Genomic DNA, 18,309 nt, shown 5'->3' with positions numbered 1-18,309 from the left:
ATAACTGTTTCCTCAAATTTCACGAGCAGTTCTAGCAAAGTACTGAACCTGAGGAGGGGGATCACAGGAACCCCAGTTTATGGCCAGTTTGTCAGAAGAACAGGTGATTGGGGCTGGCAATCAGTATCTGAAGCAAGGGTAGGCTTATGGGACAGAGCCCGTAGTCTTGGGGTCTTGCTAACCCGAGGCAGCGAGTATCAGAGTTGAGTCAAACTGGAGGACACCTGCCTTCAGTTGGACATCCGTCAAGAACTGCAGAGTTGCTCGGTGCAGAAAAATGCAACATTTGATGTCAGATGTGTAGAGTGTATAGAAAAACAGAATTTTCCTTTTGGGAGAGGTTTGTGGTGGGACGTAGGCTGGGGTCCAGGCTCCAAGCGCTAGACTCATCTCTGGATGAGTGTTCCTGCCATCCCCAGAATGCCAAACATCCACATTTTATAAAAGAGCCAGATAGGGCACCTGGGTGGCTCAGGTCATGATCCTGGACTTCCAGGATGGAGTCCCACATTGGACTCCCAGCTCCTTGGGGAGTCTGCTTCTCCCTCTGACCTTCTCCTCTCTCATGCTCTCTCTCACTCATTCTCTCTCAAATAAATAAATAAAATCTTTTTTAAAAAATTTCTTAAAAAAAAAAAAAAGAAGGAGCCAGATAAATATGATTTTTTAAAAGTCGGGCTTCTCCTCCATCAGTCTATTTTGACCTTCACATGGCGGTCTCTGCTGTATTTCCACTAGGCTCCAGACCATGTTATTTTCAAAGGTATTTTGTAAAGTAGGTGCATTATTATTCTGACAGAGCTTGATCACCTCTCCAGCCCAGAGCTGGTAAAATGACCGATTTCCTCCATTGTCCCAGCATGAAAGGCTGGGATGGAGAATAGCACAAGTTGGCTTCTTTTCCCTGCTGCGTTCATCAGGTTCTTGGAGATGACATCTCTCTCTCTCTCTCTCTGGAACAAGCTGGCAACAGTAGAGTTTGGTTTCCAGGACTTAGCTCTCTTCCTGCAGAGAACTGGACTAACATGCCTTACTCGAAAGGTCCAGCCAAGCTTCAAAAGTGCTTTGCATGAACTACTGAAATGCTTTCGTAACAATATAATTTAATAGGACTGAAATTCCATTCATGCTTGCATTGAGCAGTACATATATTTGTTTTAGTCAAAGCACACATACCCATGCACATGTATCAGTGAAAATGTCTTCAACTCTAAGTAACAAAACATTCTCTTAATAGTGTCTTAAACCTTAAAGCTCCTGGGTGGCTCAGTCGGTTAAGCACGCGACTCCTGATTTCAGCTCAGGTCATGATCTCAGGGTGGTGAGATCAAGTCCCATGTTGGGCTATGAGCTGGGCATGGAACCTGCTTCAGATTCTCTCTCTGCCCCTCCCCTCCCCCCAATTTTTAAAAACCTAATGTCTTAAATCTAGGATGGCCAACTGTCCCTGTTTGCCTGGGACAGAGCAGTTTCCCAGGACATGGGAATTTCAGTGCTGAAGCTGGTACAGTTTCCAGGCCAACCAAGACAGCTGGTCAGTCTCCTTAAATCATAAGGACATTTAACATTGCCTTACCAAGAAGTCTGGATGCGGGTGATCTGAGCGTCAGCAAGGTACCTCTTAGCTCCCTTCCCCTTGTCACTCTCGCCACAGTGACTGCAGAAGCATCAGGACGAGGAGGTAGGTAGCACTCGGGTCTCTGATCATCCTTCCCAGGAGTGCCCCCAAGCAGACTTCCTCTTCTATCTCATTGGCCGGAAGTGGGTCTCATGGCTACCTCTAGCTGCAAGGGAGCCGGGAAAAGTGGATGTCTGGCGAAGGCAGACGGGATTGCCATCACTCTTGCCGAGGACTGAATTCTCCCTCCTCGATTCCTATGGTGAAGCCTTGGTTTCCAATGTGATCGTACTTGGAGGTGGAGCCTATGGGAGGAGCTTAGGTCATGAGAGTGGAGGCCCCATGAATGGGATTATGGCCCATAGTGACACAAGGGACCCCAGAGAGAGGATCTCTTTCTTCACCATGAAGATTTAGCAAGAAGGTGGCCATCTCCAAACCAGGAAGGAGGCTCTCACCAGGAGCCAAACTTGGCTGATATCTTGATCTTGGACTTCTTAGCCCTTCAGAACTGTGAGAAATTAACGTTCATGGTTTAAGCCACACAATCTATGGTGTTTTGTTATGGCTTTGGGCACGTTGCTTCATTTCCATTTCCTCGTCTATAAAATGGAGATAAAAACAGCTCTCCCATAGGACGCCCGTGACGATATAGATGAGTTTATGGGTAGAACGTGCTGAGACACTGCCTAGCCCATGGTAAATGTTCGGTACATGGTGACTTTTTGTTTTTGAGGATAAGAGCAGGATCGAATAGAGATTTTTATGAGGAGCTGTGTTGTGACTCCCCTGAGAGCTTCTGAAGAATTCCTCACCTGTTAATGGTGGTGAATTTGAGTGTGTTTGGGAGAACTCAAAATCATGCTGACTGCAGCTTTGAGATGGGCAGAGAGTGAGTGAGAAGGCCTCCCAGGGCAAGCCCGCCATACTTGAGTTACAGAAAGGAAACTCAACTGAGCATGAGCTGGCACGAGCTACACGGAAATACTTGGAGTGGAAGAGTGGCCCCTGGGTGCAGGGGAGGTCAAGGTCATGCGTCATTTTAGTTTCCTTCTTCATACCCATTGGTGTTTTCTAAAACCTCTGCAGAGAGCAGGTGTGTCCTCTACGATTACATAAGAATTTATTTCAAAACTTTGATATAGAGGAAAATACCCAATAAGGATGATTATTTTTAATATTGAACATGTTCCATTTATCACCTATTTCCCCAGCGTTATTTTCTTTCTCTCCCTGCTTCTTTGTCATAGCGAGTAGTTGTACTAGACACAAATTACCGAGCACTTTACCTGTCCCAGGCACGTGCTCAGCCCTTGACATGGGCAGCAAGACTGTTATTATTCCCATCTGAAATATTTTTTTTAATTTATCTATTTGACAGAGATCACAAGTAGGCAGAGAGGCAGGCAGAGAGAGAGGGAGAAGCAGACTCCCCGCTGAGCAGAGAGCCTGATGCGGGGCTCGTTACCAGGACCCTGGGATCATGACCTGAGCCGAAGGCAGAGGCTTAACCCACTGAGCCACCCAGGCACCCCTATTATTCCCATCTTAAAAAGGAGGAAAGTAAGGCTCAGAGAAGTTCAGCTGCTGGTGCATTGACCCCTTTGAAGGAGAGCTCTTGGGTACCAGCGCTCTTGCTTCTGACCACAGTCTGTCTCTCTTTTGTCTCTTTCATTGCCTTCCCTTCTTTCATCTCTTGAAAATGATCAACCAGGTACCTGTCTCAATTCTGAAGTCATAACCCATGATTTTTCAGCGAGAGAATGACTGACATTCAGATCAGATCATTCTCCACTGAGGTGCCATCCTGCGTGCTGTGGGACATTTAGCAGCATCCCTGGACTCTACCCAGTAGATGCCAGCAACGATCCCCACACACCAGCCCCAGCTGTCACAACCAACGTGTCTCCAGACGTCGCCAAATATCCCTGGAGACCAAAATCATCCTCATTAGGGCCACGAATGGAGGCTGATCTCAGCAGTCGATGTGGCAAAGGATTCTGGAGGCCCTCCAGTTGAACGATCGCCGACGAGAGCCCATGGGAACAGGCTGTGCCCTACTGGCAAGCTCCCAAGCTCACTCGAGGCAGCTGCCACCTGCTAGGACATTTCAGGGCAGGGCCTGACAAACGCTTGGGGGCTCTGGCAACAGGGAGATGATTCTGCGGCTTGTCCCAAAAGCTGGGAGCTAGGATCAGAAGGAGTAATAATGGGCACTCTTCGGCCAGCAAAGGGAAGGGGGCCCCATGCTGGTCTGTGGAATGCGGGCAACAGATCCGCGGAAGGAGGTAGGAAATCAGCAGGCTCAGAGGTGTTGATTTCTAGTCCTTGTCCTGGTCCCTCCGTGCCCCCTTGACTTGACTCTTCTTCAGAGCATGTGATGTTCTGTTGTATTTGTGTTCACGCTCTGTCACCCCACCTAAATTTCAGCTCCCAAGGGCAGAGGAGCCTCGGAGGCTTGGAGCCCATGACTGTCCATGGCAGGCACAGGAAATGTTCCATAAAGATGTGCACAATGAAGGCAAATACCCTCCACGCCCCACGGGGCAGCGATCTGAAAATACATCTTAACAGCCACAGCTGTGTCAAGCCCTTTGTATGCAGTGGCACCACTTCTGAGAATCCACGGCCCCCACTCCGAATAATCCAACGTGAAGAAAAAGCCTTGTATGAATCCATGTGTAGTCAACAGTGGCTCAAATGGCAGCCCCCCAAAACCCAACCTAAGCCTCTGCTTTCGGCTCAGGTCATGATCTCAGGGTCCTGGGATCGAGCCCTGCATCGGGCTCTCTGCTTGGCAGGGAGCCTGCTTCCCTTCCTCTCTCTCTGCTTGCCTCTGACTACTTGTGATCTCTCTCTGTCAAATAAATAAAATCTTTAAAAAAAAAAAAACCAACCTGAAAACCCCACCTAAGTAGTCAAGATAAGGGGATAATTAAAGCAGCCTTGAAAAATACACTTGGTGAAATTCCAGATTCGTGGTATACATACCGTGCACAACAGTTACAAAACTGTGAAGCAGTACTTACTAACCTGGCAGGAGAGTTACTGTGATCACGAAGATGTTTTTCCCAGGGCAAGGGTTACCCATTGCACTCTGGATATGCTGACCCCTGCGATTTCCCCAAATGTGGGAAACTCGAGTGCATAACATGTGGTAGTGGGGGACTGTGTTCACGCTTTCCCCTGGGGAAAAAACAAAACAAAACAAAACAACTATAAAGCATGTTGCAAGACTGTCTGGGTAGCCCGATAGCAGAGATTATAGGAGTGAGCCTCCTTTCCTGGTGGGAATATGACGCATCTGGAGGGCAATTTGCAAGTTCCTAATTAAAATGCAAGTGTTGCGGCACCCGGGTGGCTCAGTCGGTTGAGCAGCTGATCCTTGGTTTTGGCTCAGGTCATGATCTCGGGGTCCTGGGACCGAGCCCCGCATTGGGCTCCTCGCTCAGCTTGGAGTCTGCTGGAAATGGTCTCTCTTGTTCCCTCTACCCCTCTGCCCTGTGAGCGTGCATGCACCCACACTCTCTCTCTCGAATAAATAAATAAATCTTTTAAAAAAATAAAAACGAAAGGTAAAATGCAAGTGTTCGTGTCCCTTGACCCAGTGATTGCATTTCTAGGAATTAATTTTTCTAGGGATTGATGTGTTTCTAGGAATTTATCCTAGAAACATCCCAGATGTCTGCGCCTAGGAGAATGGTTAACTAAATCACCGTGTATCACGATAATGGAATACTACACAGCCATTAAAAACAAGGAGGTATGCACATACCGACGTGGAGAAATGCCCAAGATAGATCATTAAGTTAAAAAAATTGCAAAACATTTTTGTATGATAGTAATGATGTCATAACTTATAGTATAAACACGAACATTTAAAAAATCTGGAGGAATATAAACCGAGGTGTTGACATTTTTTTTTTCTAAAGGACTGAGGAAGAGTTTTCTCTACATTGTGAATTTCTACAATGTCTGAAATTTTTAGCATAGCTGCTAATGGAAAACACTGGGCCAGCAGCAAAGAAGTAAGGATGTGAGGACCTAAAGCAATTCCATCAAGGGGTCATTAATAGTGATTGATCATTTCTCAGTAGCAGGGTAACACGCACTTTCTGTTTTTCTTCTTTTTAAGTTGTTATTTATTTAAGTAATTTCTACACCTCACATGGGGCTCGGACTCACAACAGTGAGGTCGAGGGTCCCATGCTCTTCCCGCTGTGCTAGCCAGGCACCTCTGTTTTTCTTCTTTTGAGGGGGAACTTGTAGGAAGAGCGTGTGAGGCCTTTACAAAGGACAACACCCTCCCCAAACACTTTGTTTAAACTGGGTGATGCTCAGGGTCATAAGAACATTCTGTCAACGTAACCTGCTGTGGGATGGTGTCCTGTCTCCCCAGGATGGACGACATCCAGCTCTGCAATGACATTATGGACCTGAAGCAGGAGCTACAGAACTTGGTTGCCATCCCAGGTAAGCATGGGGGACTCCAGCCTAAGTTAAGGAGGCGCCCAGAGCCCCCCAGCCAGCCCGGTCTGTGCCCCTTAGGTCTGGAAGGCTGAGTTCATCTCTGCTCCTAGCACAGCCCCATTCTTGCTCCCTGTCAGGTAGACCTGGCTTCAAGTCTTCATTCTGGTCCCCTCCTTGACCTTGGGAAAGTCACCTTATCTGACTTTCCATTTCCTGGCCTCTGAAAATAGCGTAGTACTAGTCACAGCCCTTAACTCATTGGGTATAAATCTCATTGTGATACATTGAACATGGCAAGCCATGGGCTTAGCTTCACATCTGGTCCAAAAATGAAGAGTCCAGGAAGTATTAATGATTATTACTATTACTATTCTGTTTGGGGGTGGGTAGAGTGTGGGGGTTACAAGCTCTGACTTTGGAGTCCAAACTAGATCTCTCGATTACTAATGAATGAAATGACCGGAAGCATCTTACTCCACCAAATTCAGTTTCCTCACCTGTCAGCTGGGACAATAATGGTATCTACTTCATAGGGTCATTATGGAATTGACTGAGAGGAAAAACATGTACGGTGCTAGACACAGTTCCCATCCTTTAAGTGCTTAAGAAATTAAGTAAGTGCTTAAGAAATTGTTACTGTTGTCCTTGTCGTTAACTAAACAAACTTGTGCCCTCTTATGTTTATACACTAATTCGTTTTAACCTGATAGTAGCAAACCTATTATCTTTTGACCTAAGTTCCTTTTTATGGATCCTAATTATCTTTTCTAAACCCACAAATATTTAGTGAAAAGTGGCATGTTCAAAAATTTTTTATGAAATCTCTTTTACATCTTGTTTAAGATATTGCTCTATCTGCTTTGGTAGGTATTGGTAGGGTTGGAAAATATGGTTTTGCTTCAAGTATATGGAATAAAGCCAGATACACACACACACACACACACACACACACACACACAAAGAGTGTCTACCCACTGCTTTGGATCCGAATTTATTTGGCCTCTTTTCCCAAGAGAGCTTTCCCTGCTCTCCAGGCTGGGTTAGGAATGAGGGTCTGGAAGGTGCTAATGGAAGGTGTATTGGGTGCAGAAAACAACCCTGTGTCAAGAATCTTGCTTTAGGGGACACCTGGGTGATTCTGTCAGTTAAACATCTGCCTTTGGCTCACGTCATGATCTCAGGGTCCTGGGATCGAATCCCACATTGGGCTCCCTACTAGGCAAGAAGGCTGTTTCTCCCTCTACCTGCTGCTTCTCCCCTGCCTGCCTGGGTTAGGTGCCGGGCACGTGACAAAGACAAAATGATTCCCTGATCCAGCCACTCCCAAGTCAGTGGGAAGATGGGGCTTGGTGCTAGTGGTACCAGCAAGTAGTAGCTATGACTAGGCGGGAAGCATAATCGAAGGGGTTGTAGGTCCAGAGGCGCCTGGGTGGCTCAGTCAGTTAAGCGCCTGACTCGGTTTCAGCTCAGGCCATGACTGCAGGGTCGTGAGATCGAGCCCGGTGTGGGGCTCCACGCTCAGGGAGTCTGCTCAGGATTTTCTCTCTCCCGCTGCCCCTCCCCCCACCCCACTTATGCACACTCAATATCTTTCTCTCTCTCTCTCTCTCTCTCTCGTGCATTATGGAACCGAGCACTGTTCTAATGCCTTCTCACTAGAACATGTAGGGCTGGGCCATTCTTTGTTGGGGCTGGTGGGGGGTCTGTTCTGTGTGCTGTAAGGTACTCGGCAGCAGCACCCCTGGCCTCTACTCACGAGATGCCCGTAGCAACCCCTGCCCCACAGCTGTGACAACCAAAGATGTCCCCAGGTGTTGCCAAATACACGCTGGCAGACTGGTGCAAAATTGCCACCTAAGGGCCCTTACCTTATATTTTTATTTGTTTAAAGATTTTATTTATACATTTGACAGAGAGAGAGAGCACAAGCAGGGGGAGTGACAGAGGGGGAGGGAGGAGCAGGCTCCCCGCTGAGCAGGGAGCCTGATGCGGGGCTCCATTCCAGAACCCTGGGATCACAACCTGAGCCGAAGGCAGACACTTAATGCCTGAGCCCCCTGCGTGCCCCGAGAACCCCTACTTTAGAGTCCAGGACCTGGCTTTGAATCCATGCTGGCCAGACAGGTGGCCTTCGTGTGGCAACTTAATTTCTCTGAGCCTTACGTTCCTTGTTTGCAAAATGAGGCCAAGAATGCCAGCCTCGCCATGCAGATGCTGTGGGGCGGGAGATGCGAAGCGTGGGAGCACTCGGTCCATTCCTCTTCTGATGGCAGGGCGGGCGTAAGGGGCCAGCAGATCCTCCGGACGCCGCTGTCCCAGCGATCACTCGCCAGGTGCCAGGCACGGTGCGGGAGGACGGCACTCAGGTACCGGGCATCTCCTCGAGGGACCAAACTCTTCTAGGATGGCTTGTCGACACGGTTGCATGACTCGATGGGGGACTTGTAATGCAGCGTGAACTCTATCTCGAGAACACCCCTACCACAGAAAGCCAAATGCCCAACGCAAAGCATCCAAAGAAGGGAGCAAGAACAAGGTCCAGACAGCACCTGCTAGAAATTCGATCCTGGGAGTGCGGAGCTCTGGCATGGGTCATTTCTTAGAGCCTCACGTGACGGTAGGAACACCAAGAGTGTAGAGCCACCCCTGAGGACGGCCGGTTCTTCTGTCCCGTTTTTATATCCTGCCGAGAACCAGTTTCAAAGGTAGAAAAACCCACCGCAGCTGATGGCAGCACTAAATGGGCAATTACTGGAAGGGCAGAGGAGGCTTCTGGAGCCCTGGGCCATTGCATGAGCGCTCTGTCAAATTCCCTCAAACAGCATGAAACCACCCAAATTGATTCTCTTAGTTCCGGAGGCCAGAAGTCCGGAATCTGGGCCCTGCTCCCTCCGGAAGCTCTCGAGGAGAATCCTTCCTTACCTTTTCCCGCTCCCAGTGGCCGCGGGCGGTCTGTGGTGCTCCTTGGCTTGCGGCTCACTTGTTCCAATCTCTGCTTCTCTCATCCCATGGCTTCTTTCCTGTACATCTAGACGTCTTCTCCACGTCTCCCAGGACAGCTGTCATTGGATTTATGCTCCCCCTAGTGAATATGATCTCATCTCACTAAGTACATCTGCAAAAATCCTCTTTCCAACCCCACTAAACAAGACATTTTGGAGGAGGAGGGGGATACTATTCAACCCAAAACTGGCCTGAAGCTCAACCCAATCTCACAAGGGTTTGGAAACAAGAAAGTTGTTAGAATATTCCCTCCTTCTCTGTCTGTCTGTCTTTCTCTCTCCCCCTCTGTTTTGGATGAGCCAAGCAAGTCCACTCCATCTCCTTCCCATGATCTTATCACCCAAAAACCCAACTCTTCTATGTTTAGGAGGACAGATTAGCATAGCGTATCCTTCCTGTAAACAGATCCTCCTAGTTCCAGTAAGACCCCTTGTCACACATCACTTGCTTGAGAAACAGTGACAAAGATTTACGGTTATCCAGAAGGACCAAAACGGTGGGAGCAAAGAAGAGCAGACGGTCTTCTCTGAGCACTGACCCTCTTGCCTTCTCTCTTTCACAGCAAAAACAAACAAACAAAAACAAAGCAAAACCCCCAAAAACCAACTTTTTAGGGCCTCCGTGTCTTAATTTTCAGCCTCTGAGAACTCTGATGGGCCTAGCAAGGGTTGATTTCCAGGATCACTTTTGTCTCAGCAGAACACATGGGAGCTCCTGAGGCAAAGGAGACATGGGTGTGTGACCACTGGACCAGCCAGGGCCAACTCAGGCCTCAGGGGCTCCAGTCGGGGCCATGGAAGCTTCTAGAACACAGGTGGAAATGGATGGGAGCAGCGGTTCTTGGCTGACGCAGTCCCTGGGGTGCCTGGCTGAGCCAGAACAGGGACTAGGATGAGGAGGACAAGGACAGCCAGGTCACCAAAATATCCAGTAACCACGACAAAGAATATATTAATGCAATATTTAGAATACCAAAATAGGGGCGCCTGGGTGGCTCAGTTGGTTAAGTGTCTGACTCGTGATTTTGGCTCTAGTCATGATCTCAGGTCATAGGATGGAGCCCCGCATCAGGCTCTGCACTCACCAGGGAGTCTGCTTAAGATTCTCTCTCTCCCTCTGCACCTCATCCTACCCACATGCACTCTCTCTGTCAATCTTTAAAATAAAGTAAATAAATCTTTTTAAAAAATTTTAAAATACTAAAACACACACACACAAATCCATAATAAACAAAATACCAAAAATTTAAATTAAGATCAGTACCCACACTCAGCAGGCAAAGTCCAGGGATGCCAAAACCTGCAGCGCAGAAGGAGTCCCACGTGAAGAGTGTCTTCGCCTGAAATGTCATTGACTATCTGGCTAAGAATCATGGGTTGATAAGGTCATGGGACCAGTTAGCAATAGAGCTTAGGTCCTCAATGCCGGTTCCATTGATTCCCCCAGGAAATCAAGTTTTCCGAGGGACCTTTGTGTAGAAATTCACATATTAAAATTTTCTTTCTTCTTCTGCTTTCCTACCCCCCTCTCCCTACCTTCTCCTCCAACTCCTTGTCGAATCCTTCTGTGTATTCCCTGGCCCAGGGCCAGGTGTCTAGATGGATTCAGCTGAGTGCAGGCAGGGGAAGAAACAGTGCTCCTGACGACACATCAATAAAAGTATCAAGCAAAGAGATCACTGAATGGCCAAGAAATTCACACCTCTCCAGCCAGGGTCAGAAGATCATTCACCAGCTCCCCAGTGGTGGATGCAGATGTCTGGCTGGAGAGAATGCCTGGGGCCTTCTCTGCCTTGAGGACTCCTCTGGGACAAGCCAAGATATGTCATCTCACCTCCACGGCCCCCACTGTCTCCTCAGAACTGGAGTGGTCATGGCATCTTCCCTTGGACATAAAATTAGTGTCTCCCTCATACGGTTGTCAGAAAGGACTAAAGTTGTGGTTCTCAACCAGGGGTGATTTTGTCTCCCCTCCAGGGGACATTGGGCAATGTCTGGAGGTGTTTTTGGCTGTCACACCTGGGGTGGGGTACTGCTGGCCCCTAGTGGGTAGAGATTGGGCATCTGGCTAAACACCATGCAGTATACAGGAAGGCCTTTGCAACAAATAAGGATCCAGTGTCAAATATCAGTGGTGCTGAGGTTGAGAAACAGGACTAAATGGAAACAACAAGCTCATGGACATAAAAATATAACAGCTGCAATTTATGAAGCACTTCTCATTTGCACACTTAGGCTGAGATTTGCTTTTCGTTCATTAAATAAGTATTTATTTCTTTTGTACCTGATTCGGTAAATATTTAAGAGGGGAGCATTTAGTCATTAAAACAACAGTGACGATATACAATGATCGCTTATAATGGAAGAAGCTGACGGTTCATGAGCCCTTACGAGACACCAGGCAGTGAGCCTACTTTCCTCGGTCTCTCTTAAAATTTGCAGCAACTTCATGATCACCAATGTGGAGAGACTGGATGCCCAGAGGAGTTGAGGGACATGCCCAGAGTTGCACAGCTAGGGAGAGGAGAAGGTAGGGTGTGAAAGCAGGACTGTCTGGTTCTATAATGGGTGTCCAGTTAGGAGGGCAGTCCAGGGAGTCCAGTTAGGAGGGCACACATGGTCCAGGAAGAGATGGCCTGGGCTAAGGAGGTGTGTTGGAGAAGACGAGAAGCCCAGTTGGAGAGTCACGTTGGTAAGCATGTGGAGATGTTGGGAATCAGGTGTGTGCTGCCAGCAAACAGGGGGTGAAGCTGGCAAGCTGGCAATTCTCATTGGCAAGGAGGTGGATAATGTTGGAAAGCAAAAGGATCACATCACCAAGCAAGTGGTGGTGCTTGGAGTGGTGAGTGGTGCATGGAGGCAGTTGGAGGATGCCTGGTAGAAGGTGCGGGTGCCGAGAGGCTGGTGGGTGATGCCTGGGGGCAAGTAGGTGGTCCCTAGAGGCCAGTGGGTGGTGTCTGCAGACAAGTCACCCAACACTTTTCATCTTCTGAAGGGGTCCGAGCAGAGGGAGCAGAAGCAGGTTCAAGTTTCTGCCTCTTTTTCTCAGTCATCTCTAGCCCTGACTCTCTTATTCTCTCTTTGGCCTTCTAGGTCTTGGTATCTAGGACAGGACAAGAGCTGTCAGGATGGATGATGCCCTTGTACACTTTGATTGGCCCTGGCTGTAGAGTAACTCCCTCCTACACCCCTGCCTGGGCCCTCTGAGCCCCTTGCCTTCTGCATGACCCCCTTGTTGCATCATTAACCGGCTCCTAAGTACCTGCCGCGGGCCCAGCTCTGTGCTAAGCCATTCACTAAGACCGCTGCCATTAAGCCCCACCATGTGTCTTTACAGGAAAGGAAACTGAGGCTTGAAGAGGTCCAGTTGAACTTGAAGATCAAGTTCACCCAGCGAGTGACATGGCAGAGCCAGGATCCCAACCCAGGCCCCTGGACTTCTGTGCTTCTAGCATTTGCACTTGACAGTTTCTTTGCTGGTGTTTTCTTTTTCCCAGAAAAAGAAAAGACCAAGCTGCAAAAGCAGAGAGAGGATGAGCTAATCCAGAAGATCCACAAGCTGGTGCAGAAGAGAGACTTTCTGGTGGATGATGCGGAGGTCGAGCGGCTAAGGTGAGTGGGCTCCCAACCCAGCGCTGCTAGAACGCAGTCCTAGGTCTCCTCTCAAAGCCGTCTTCTGCTGCAGGGACTCGTGGCCTGGCCTGACAGATGTGGCCTCAACAAATGCTCCCACAAACTGGGTCCAAATGAACCCCCAGCCTTCCGGTCTGAGGACCTATTGCACATCCCAGGGAAACTGGAATCCAGCTCCAGAAAGTCTTGCAAAGGCCTGTGGGTCCTAAGACAATGTTACTTGAGGAGGTGACCAGGGAGGGATTATATGACATGATGCGTGACAGAGCCTCCTATGCATTCTCTTCACTGACCTTTCTCCCAAGGCAAACTGGTCATCAAGGCCACTTCCTGAAACTTCTGTGGGTTTCTACAGAAACCCTGCCCCTTGGGCTGACTTGCTTCCTTGCCTGCCCTGTCCACTGCCCGGCTTTGTTCTCTTCTCCTCCCCCTCCCCAAAACCCCCTCCCTGTCCCCCACCTTGGTGGCTCCAGCACCACTCCCTAGCTCTCAGGGTCTCCTATTTGCAGATGCACCTGCCACTTGATCTGGACAACCATGGGCACTGGAGGCACAGGGCACCCACTCAAAGGAAAGGAATGTTGATTCTTGAGTATTTTTGTCCTGGAGCCATGCCTTTGGAAAGCCCCACAAGGACAGAGGCTCACAGGTCTTCTTCCAACCTAGGAGGCATCTAGCTCTTTATTGTTTGTCCTCCTGGGTCCTCTGAAGGCTGGAATGTACCTCGCCTGGCTCAGCCAGGCTGGGCCTGCTGACTTTGTTCCTGATGACCCTTCGAAGAGTTCAGGTAAATTGCTGACACTTACCACAGACCTCATGGGAACACAGATGTGTAGGTGACTTAAGGGTACAGGGTCAGGAGAGGTATTACTCAGCTCACTGAAACCCCTGCAGAGGCTGGGTCCTAGCATGGCCTTGCCTTTGCCCTGGGATCTCACCTGGGCCCCAGGGAGATAGTTACTCCATTGTTGATACATGTCTGTGGTTCAGAGTAAGTTCTTCAGATGCAACATGTACACACCACGGACACATAACACACACCCAAAAAGCATGGGCACACCACCGACGCATAAAACAGAGCCAGGATCCCAACCCAGGCCCCTGGACTTATGTGCTTCTAGCATTTGCACTTGACATAAAACATTCCCCATCCACATGTAACATGCAGCATACACGTATCAGCCGCACATAATACACAGAAGCATACCCACACCAGCCACAGAGCCTGATGCGTGGTCCCACACACTGAACCTCTGGCCCCATTTCTTCAGTTCCCGGATGCTTTCCTTGCTTACTCTACTTCCCTCTTGTCTTTACATGCCTGTCTCCACAGGGAGCAAGAAGAAGACAAGGAAATGGCGGATTTCCTGAGAATCAAGTTAAAACCCCTAGATAAAGTAACCAAATCTCCAGCCAGTGAGTGCCTACATTCTTCTTCCTCCTTCCCCCATTCAGGAGAAAAGGAAATTTTAAAGAGGTCTGGGAGCCCGAGCAGGGACAAGAAAATACTTTCTAGAGATCAGACTTGGGCACACGATGGCTGCAGGTGGGGCCAGCTTCATGGGCATGCCTCCAAGGAAGCTGCCCAGGCCCCGATGGCCAGAAGGGCACTGTGCTTGTTTTCATGTTCTGCTCCTGCTATCTTGAGGTTCTTGATAGTTTTGGAACAAGGGGCCCTGCATTTTCATTTTGCCCGGGGCTCGGCAGACTGTAGCTGGTCCTAACAGCAGCTATCTCTTACCAATTGTAGGTTTGGTGGATTTCTCAGAAGTTGCATGGCCACTGAGGCAGAAAGGTGGGGGCTGAGGCTCAGGGAAATCCAGCCTCTGTTGATAATCAGTGCAAAAAGGTTCCATGTGAAACAAGTTTGGGAAATGCTACATATCTGACCTGTTTGGTGCCAATATCTATTAGCCTAAAGAAGTGGTAACAGGTTCTACTTCTCTTTGTTGACCCAGTGAGGCTACTTTTAGTTATAGGAAACATACTCAATTCAAATTTGCAATAGCACGAAGGGGGATTTGTTGGAAGAAGTGCAACAGGAACCAGCTTCGAGAACCAGACACTGTTAGAATGCCTTCATTTTCCTTCTATTTCTGCCCCTCTTTGTATGTGAGCTTCATTTTCTCCTACTACATGGATGGGCCTTCTTCCTGGGGCCTGCATTCCAGAACCATAAATTAGCAGCAGCAAAACAACACCATACATTCTCTCTCCTGGTATCCAAACACATCAATCTCAGGGGAAAACTCTGGCCCTTCTCGGATCATTTTCCCACCTCCTAGGGCTTCGCCATCATCAAGAGGCTGGGATGCTATGATTGGCCAGATCTGTGTTGCATGCCTGCTTCTGTAGCCCCAGAGACATCAACTGTTATCAGAGTGAGGGGACTGGAAATCCTGCTAGGAAGATAAAACCCAAAGGCTGCCACCATTTACCATGGCCACAAACTCAGTTTTCCTTGACCATCTATTAATATCCCATGAAATGTGGGGTAGAGTACAAGGGAATAAAGAAAGAAGAAGGTCCCCTTCTTCAGGCCCCTAATATCACAAGGCATATGGTCCTTGCCTAAATCCAGCATCCTCAGTGGACTGTCTCTTTCATGAAAAGCCAATCAGAAAAAGTCCACCTAATGGGAGAGAGGAGGAGCAAGGAAAGCACGGTTATGAATAGCAAAAAGTAATCTGGCAAGAAATCAAAACACCCGGTTTTTTGTACCCCATGCAAAGGGCCAAGTGTCCAAATTTGCACAAATCTTCTAGTGCTGGGAACTAAAGTTGAAAAATTAAAATAATAAAAAGCCACTGAAATCTCTGGGGTCCCAGCAAAGTGATGCAAAACTGCTCAGTTGAGGACCTTTCTGCATCCCACAATATGTAACCCACAGTTTGGGAAAAAAAACAACAACAAACAACTCTATGAAAATGAACTGTTGATAAAAATTTTAAACCCATAAAGAACTGAACCCCATGAGTGGAATCAGTAGATACCACAAAGAGAATGTCTTCCCAAGAACTGGAGATAACAAACTATCTAAAAGAGAAAACAAAGTATATTTGAAATGATGAAAGAGATAAGAGAAGGGATAAAACCCAAAATGAAATAGCAGGATGCCATGAGAAAAGAATTGGTAGATTTGCAAATAATTACATTTCTTAAAAAACTGTCACAGAAGTAAAAACCTGTAGATTAAACAGAGCTGAAGGGAGAATTCATAAATTGGAAGACAGAACTGAGGAAATTAACCAGCACATAACACAAAGAGACAAAGATATGGCAAATGTCTTCTAAAACATGGAAGAGAGAATAAGAAAGTCCAGCTTACTTCAAATAGGCATTCTAGAAGAAAACAAGGAGTTTTCTGGAAGGATAATGTATGACCAATTCCCAGAATTGAAAGACATGAAACCCCAGATTAAAGTGACTTGGACAATATTTCCCATTTATCCATTCACCAAATACTTTGAATGCCAGACCCTGTGTCAGGCTTGGCAGATACAATGGCGAAGAGAACTGAATAGGATAAGAGCTCAAGGCTGTGACTGGAAGCTGAGGACTGAAAGCCAGGGGGCTTCTAGGGAGGTGGGAATAGTTATTGGAACCATATAAAACACACGCCAGCTCTCCACCGCACCTGATCTGTAGAGTTGGAGCAAGGCCTGGCTAGGGGTTGGGATGGGACAGGAGCTTCTGATGGTTGGGGCTCTCCTTATGTCACCTCTTCCTCTCTCCCTTTTCCCCTCTCTCTTTCTGTGCCCCTATCCTGCTGCAGGCTCCCGAGCAGAGAAGAAAGCAGAGCCCCCACCTAGCAAGCCCACAGTGGCCAAGACTGGGCTGGCACTCATCAAGGATTGCTGCGGAGCCACCCAGTGTAATATCATGTAGCCCCCCATGTGGGGTGCCCCCGGGGCCACGGGGAACCCCCCTCCCACCCTCTTGTCTTCATAGCCCCCATTTCACAGGGGCCCAAGAGCTCTCCAAGGCAGAAGGGGTTGAAGGCAAGCCTGTGACTGCCGCCAGGGGCCGTGGGCGTGGCGGGCGGGCCCGGCCGCCCTGTACAGAGTGTAGCAATAGGGAGTCCCTCACTGTCGCATGGCCCCCCCCCCAGAGCATGCCAAACCCAGGAATCTGTCTCACTGTTTATCCAACCACCAGGAAAGGTCCTCCCTTGAAAAAGTATATCTCCACTTCTATCTATCTATATCTAACTTACCGTGCGAATGAACTGGGAGAGGGGCATGATCCCCAGGTGTGTATAGTCGTGACTTTTCAACAATCTAGCACCATGTTGGACACATCCCCCATCCACCCTTCTAGCTCTGCTATCAGGCCTGCCCTGGATGGGCAAAGCTCCCATCTCCCGTCTGTCCTCTCCCAGGGGCTGTGCTCTGGAGGGCTCCACACAGCCCATGCGTCTTGGAGACATGAAGGCCCATCTGTAAAGACTGAGCTTGTGTGTGGTGTTGTGGTTACATCTGCTTCTTCCCCTCCTGTGTCTGGGCACGGTTCACATCGGGAGTGTGTCCATTTGCTCTTGGCTCTTCTTTCCCTTGCAATGTCTGCCCCAGGTGTGTGGAGCAAAGTGGGGATGAGGGCCTGGGCTGGAGCACAACCAGTGCTCAGAAGAGGTAGCAGAGTGCTGGAGGCTCCAACACCAGGCATGGGCAGATGAGAAGGGGACCCAGAGCTGATGCTGACTCAGGCACTCTCCACCCACTGGGGACCACTGGAGGGAGTGCCAGCAGGACACCACTCACCAGCCTAACACGAAGACCTCCGGAAACAGCAGCGGCAGGCGGGAGAGGTGGCCTGACCCAACCGTGTCCCATCGTTTGGTGGTGTATTTTAACCAGCCTAATAATTCCACCTGTGTAACTTGATGTACATTTGCGACAGCCAGCCCGGCACAGCCCATGTGACCTCTCTGTGCGTGTGTGTGTTGTGACCGGCCTAACGTAGTTAGCGTAACTCAAGATTCGCTGATGTGCAACCATCCATCAGAGAAAATAAAAATGGAAACCACGTACACAGGATTTTTAACGTTTTTTACTTTTTCCTTGACTATGGAAGTTATCCACATACCCAGTAAACCTTTTAAAAGTATAGAAAGTATAAAGAAGTTTCTCGTTTTCTGTTTGTATCTCCCACAAATTTTCCAACTTGAGACCATGCTGCCCTTGTGGCAGATTTTCCTTCATGCAATTTTTTTCCCCCCACAATCAGCATCATATTGTACCATTTTATAACCAGTTTCTTTTTTCATCTGGTGTTATATCACTACCATTTTCCCACATCATTAAGACCTCTTTGTAACATTAAACACTCTTTACAAATATTTGTAATGGCTGCTTAGTAATCCATCTTGTAGGTATGCCAATAATCTATCTAACTAACCCTACCTTACTATCAGACATTTAAGCTGCTTCTACTTTTTCGGTATTATCAAGAATGTCATGGGGTACCTGGGTGGCTCAGTTGGCTTGGTGTCCGACTCTTGGATTTTGGCTCAGGTCATGATCCCAGGGTCCTGAGATGGAGCCCCATGTCAGGATCCATGCTCAGTGCAGAATCTGTATGTCCTTT

The 18,309-nt window shown here is 48.4% G+C and overlaps 1 protein-coding gene and 1 non-coding gene across 2 annotated transcripts in view; both read left to right on the top strand.

The window, feature by feature from the left end:
* Positions 1-17,759, top strand: part of BMERB1 (bMERB domain containing 1) — a 105,877-nt gene extending 88,118 nt beyond the window's left edge. Inside the window, exons 3-6 of the mRNA XM_004750335.2 lie at positions 6,018-6,091; positions 12,588-12,702; positions 14,057-14,139; positions 16,499-17,759. Of these exons, the coding sequence (XP_004750392.1) occupies positions 6,018-6,091; positions 12,588-12,702; positions 14,057-14,139; positions 16,499-16,611 (385 nt within the window). The 3' untranslated portion in view covers positions 16,612-17,759. The remainder of the gene's footprint in view (positions 1-6,017; positions 6,092-12,587; positions 12,703-14,056; positions 14,140-16,498) is intronic.
* LOC123389736 lies at positions 4,644-4,807 on the top strand. Its single transcript, XR_006604392.1, has one exon. It is a non-coding gene; the product is annotated as a U1 spliceosomal RNA (small nuclear RNA).
* Positions 17,760-18,309: the final 550 nt, after the last annotated feature.

The sequence above is a fragment of the Mustela putorius genome, unplaced genomic scaffold, assembly GCF_011764305.1.
Source record: "Mustela putorius furo isolate JIRA1106 unplaced genomic scaffold, ASM1176430v1.1 tig00004007_pilon_pilon_pilon, whole genome shotgun sequence".
Lineage (NCBI taxonomy): Eukaryota > Metazoa > Chordata > Mammalia > Carnivora > Mustelidae > Mustela > Mustela putorius.
This window is presented reverse-complemented; position numbering and strand designations above follow the sequence as displayed.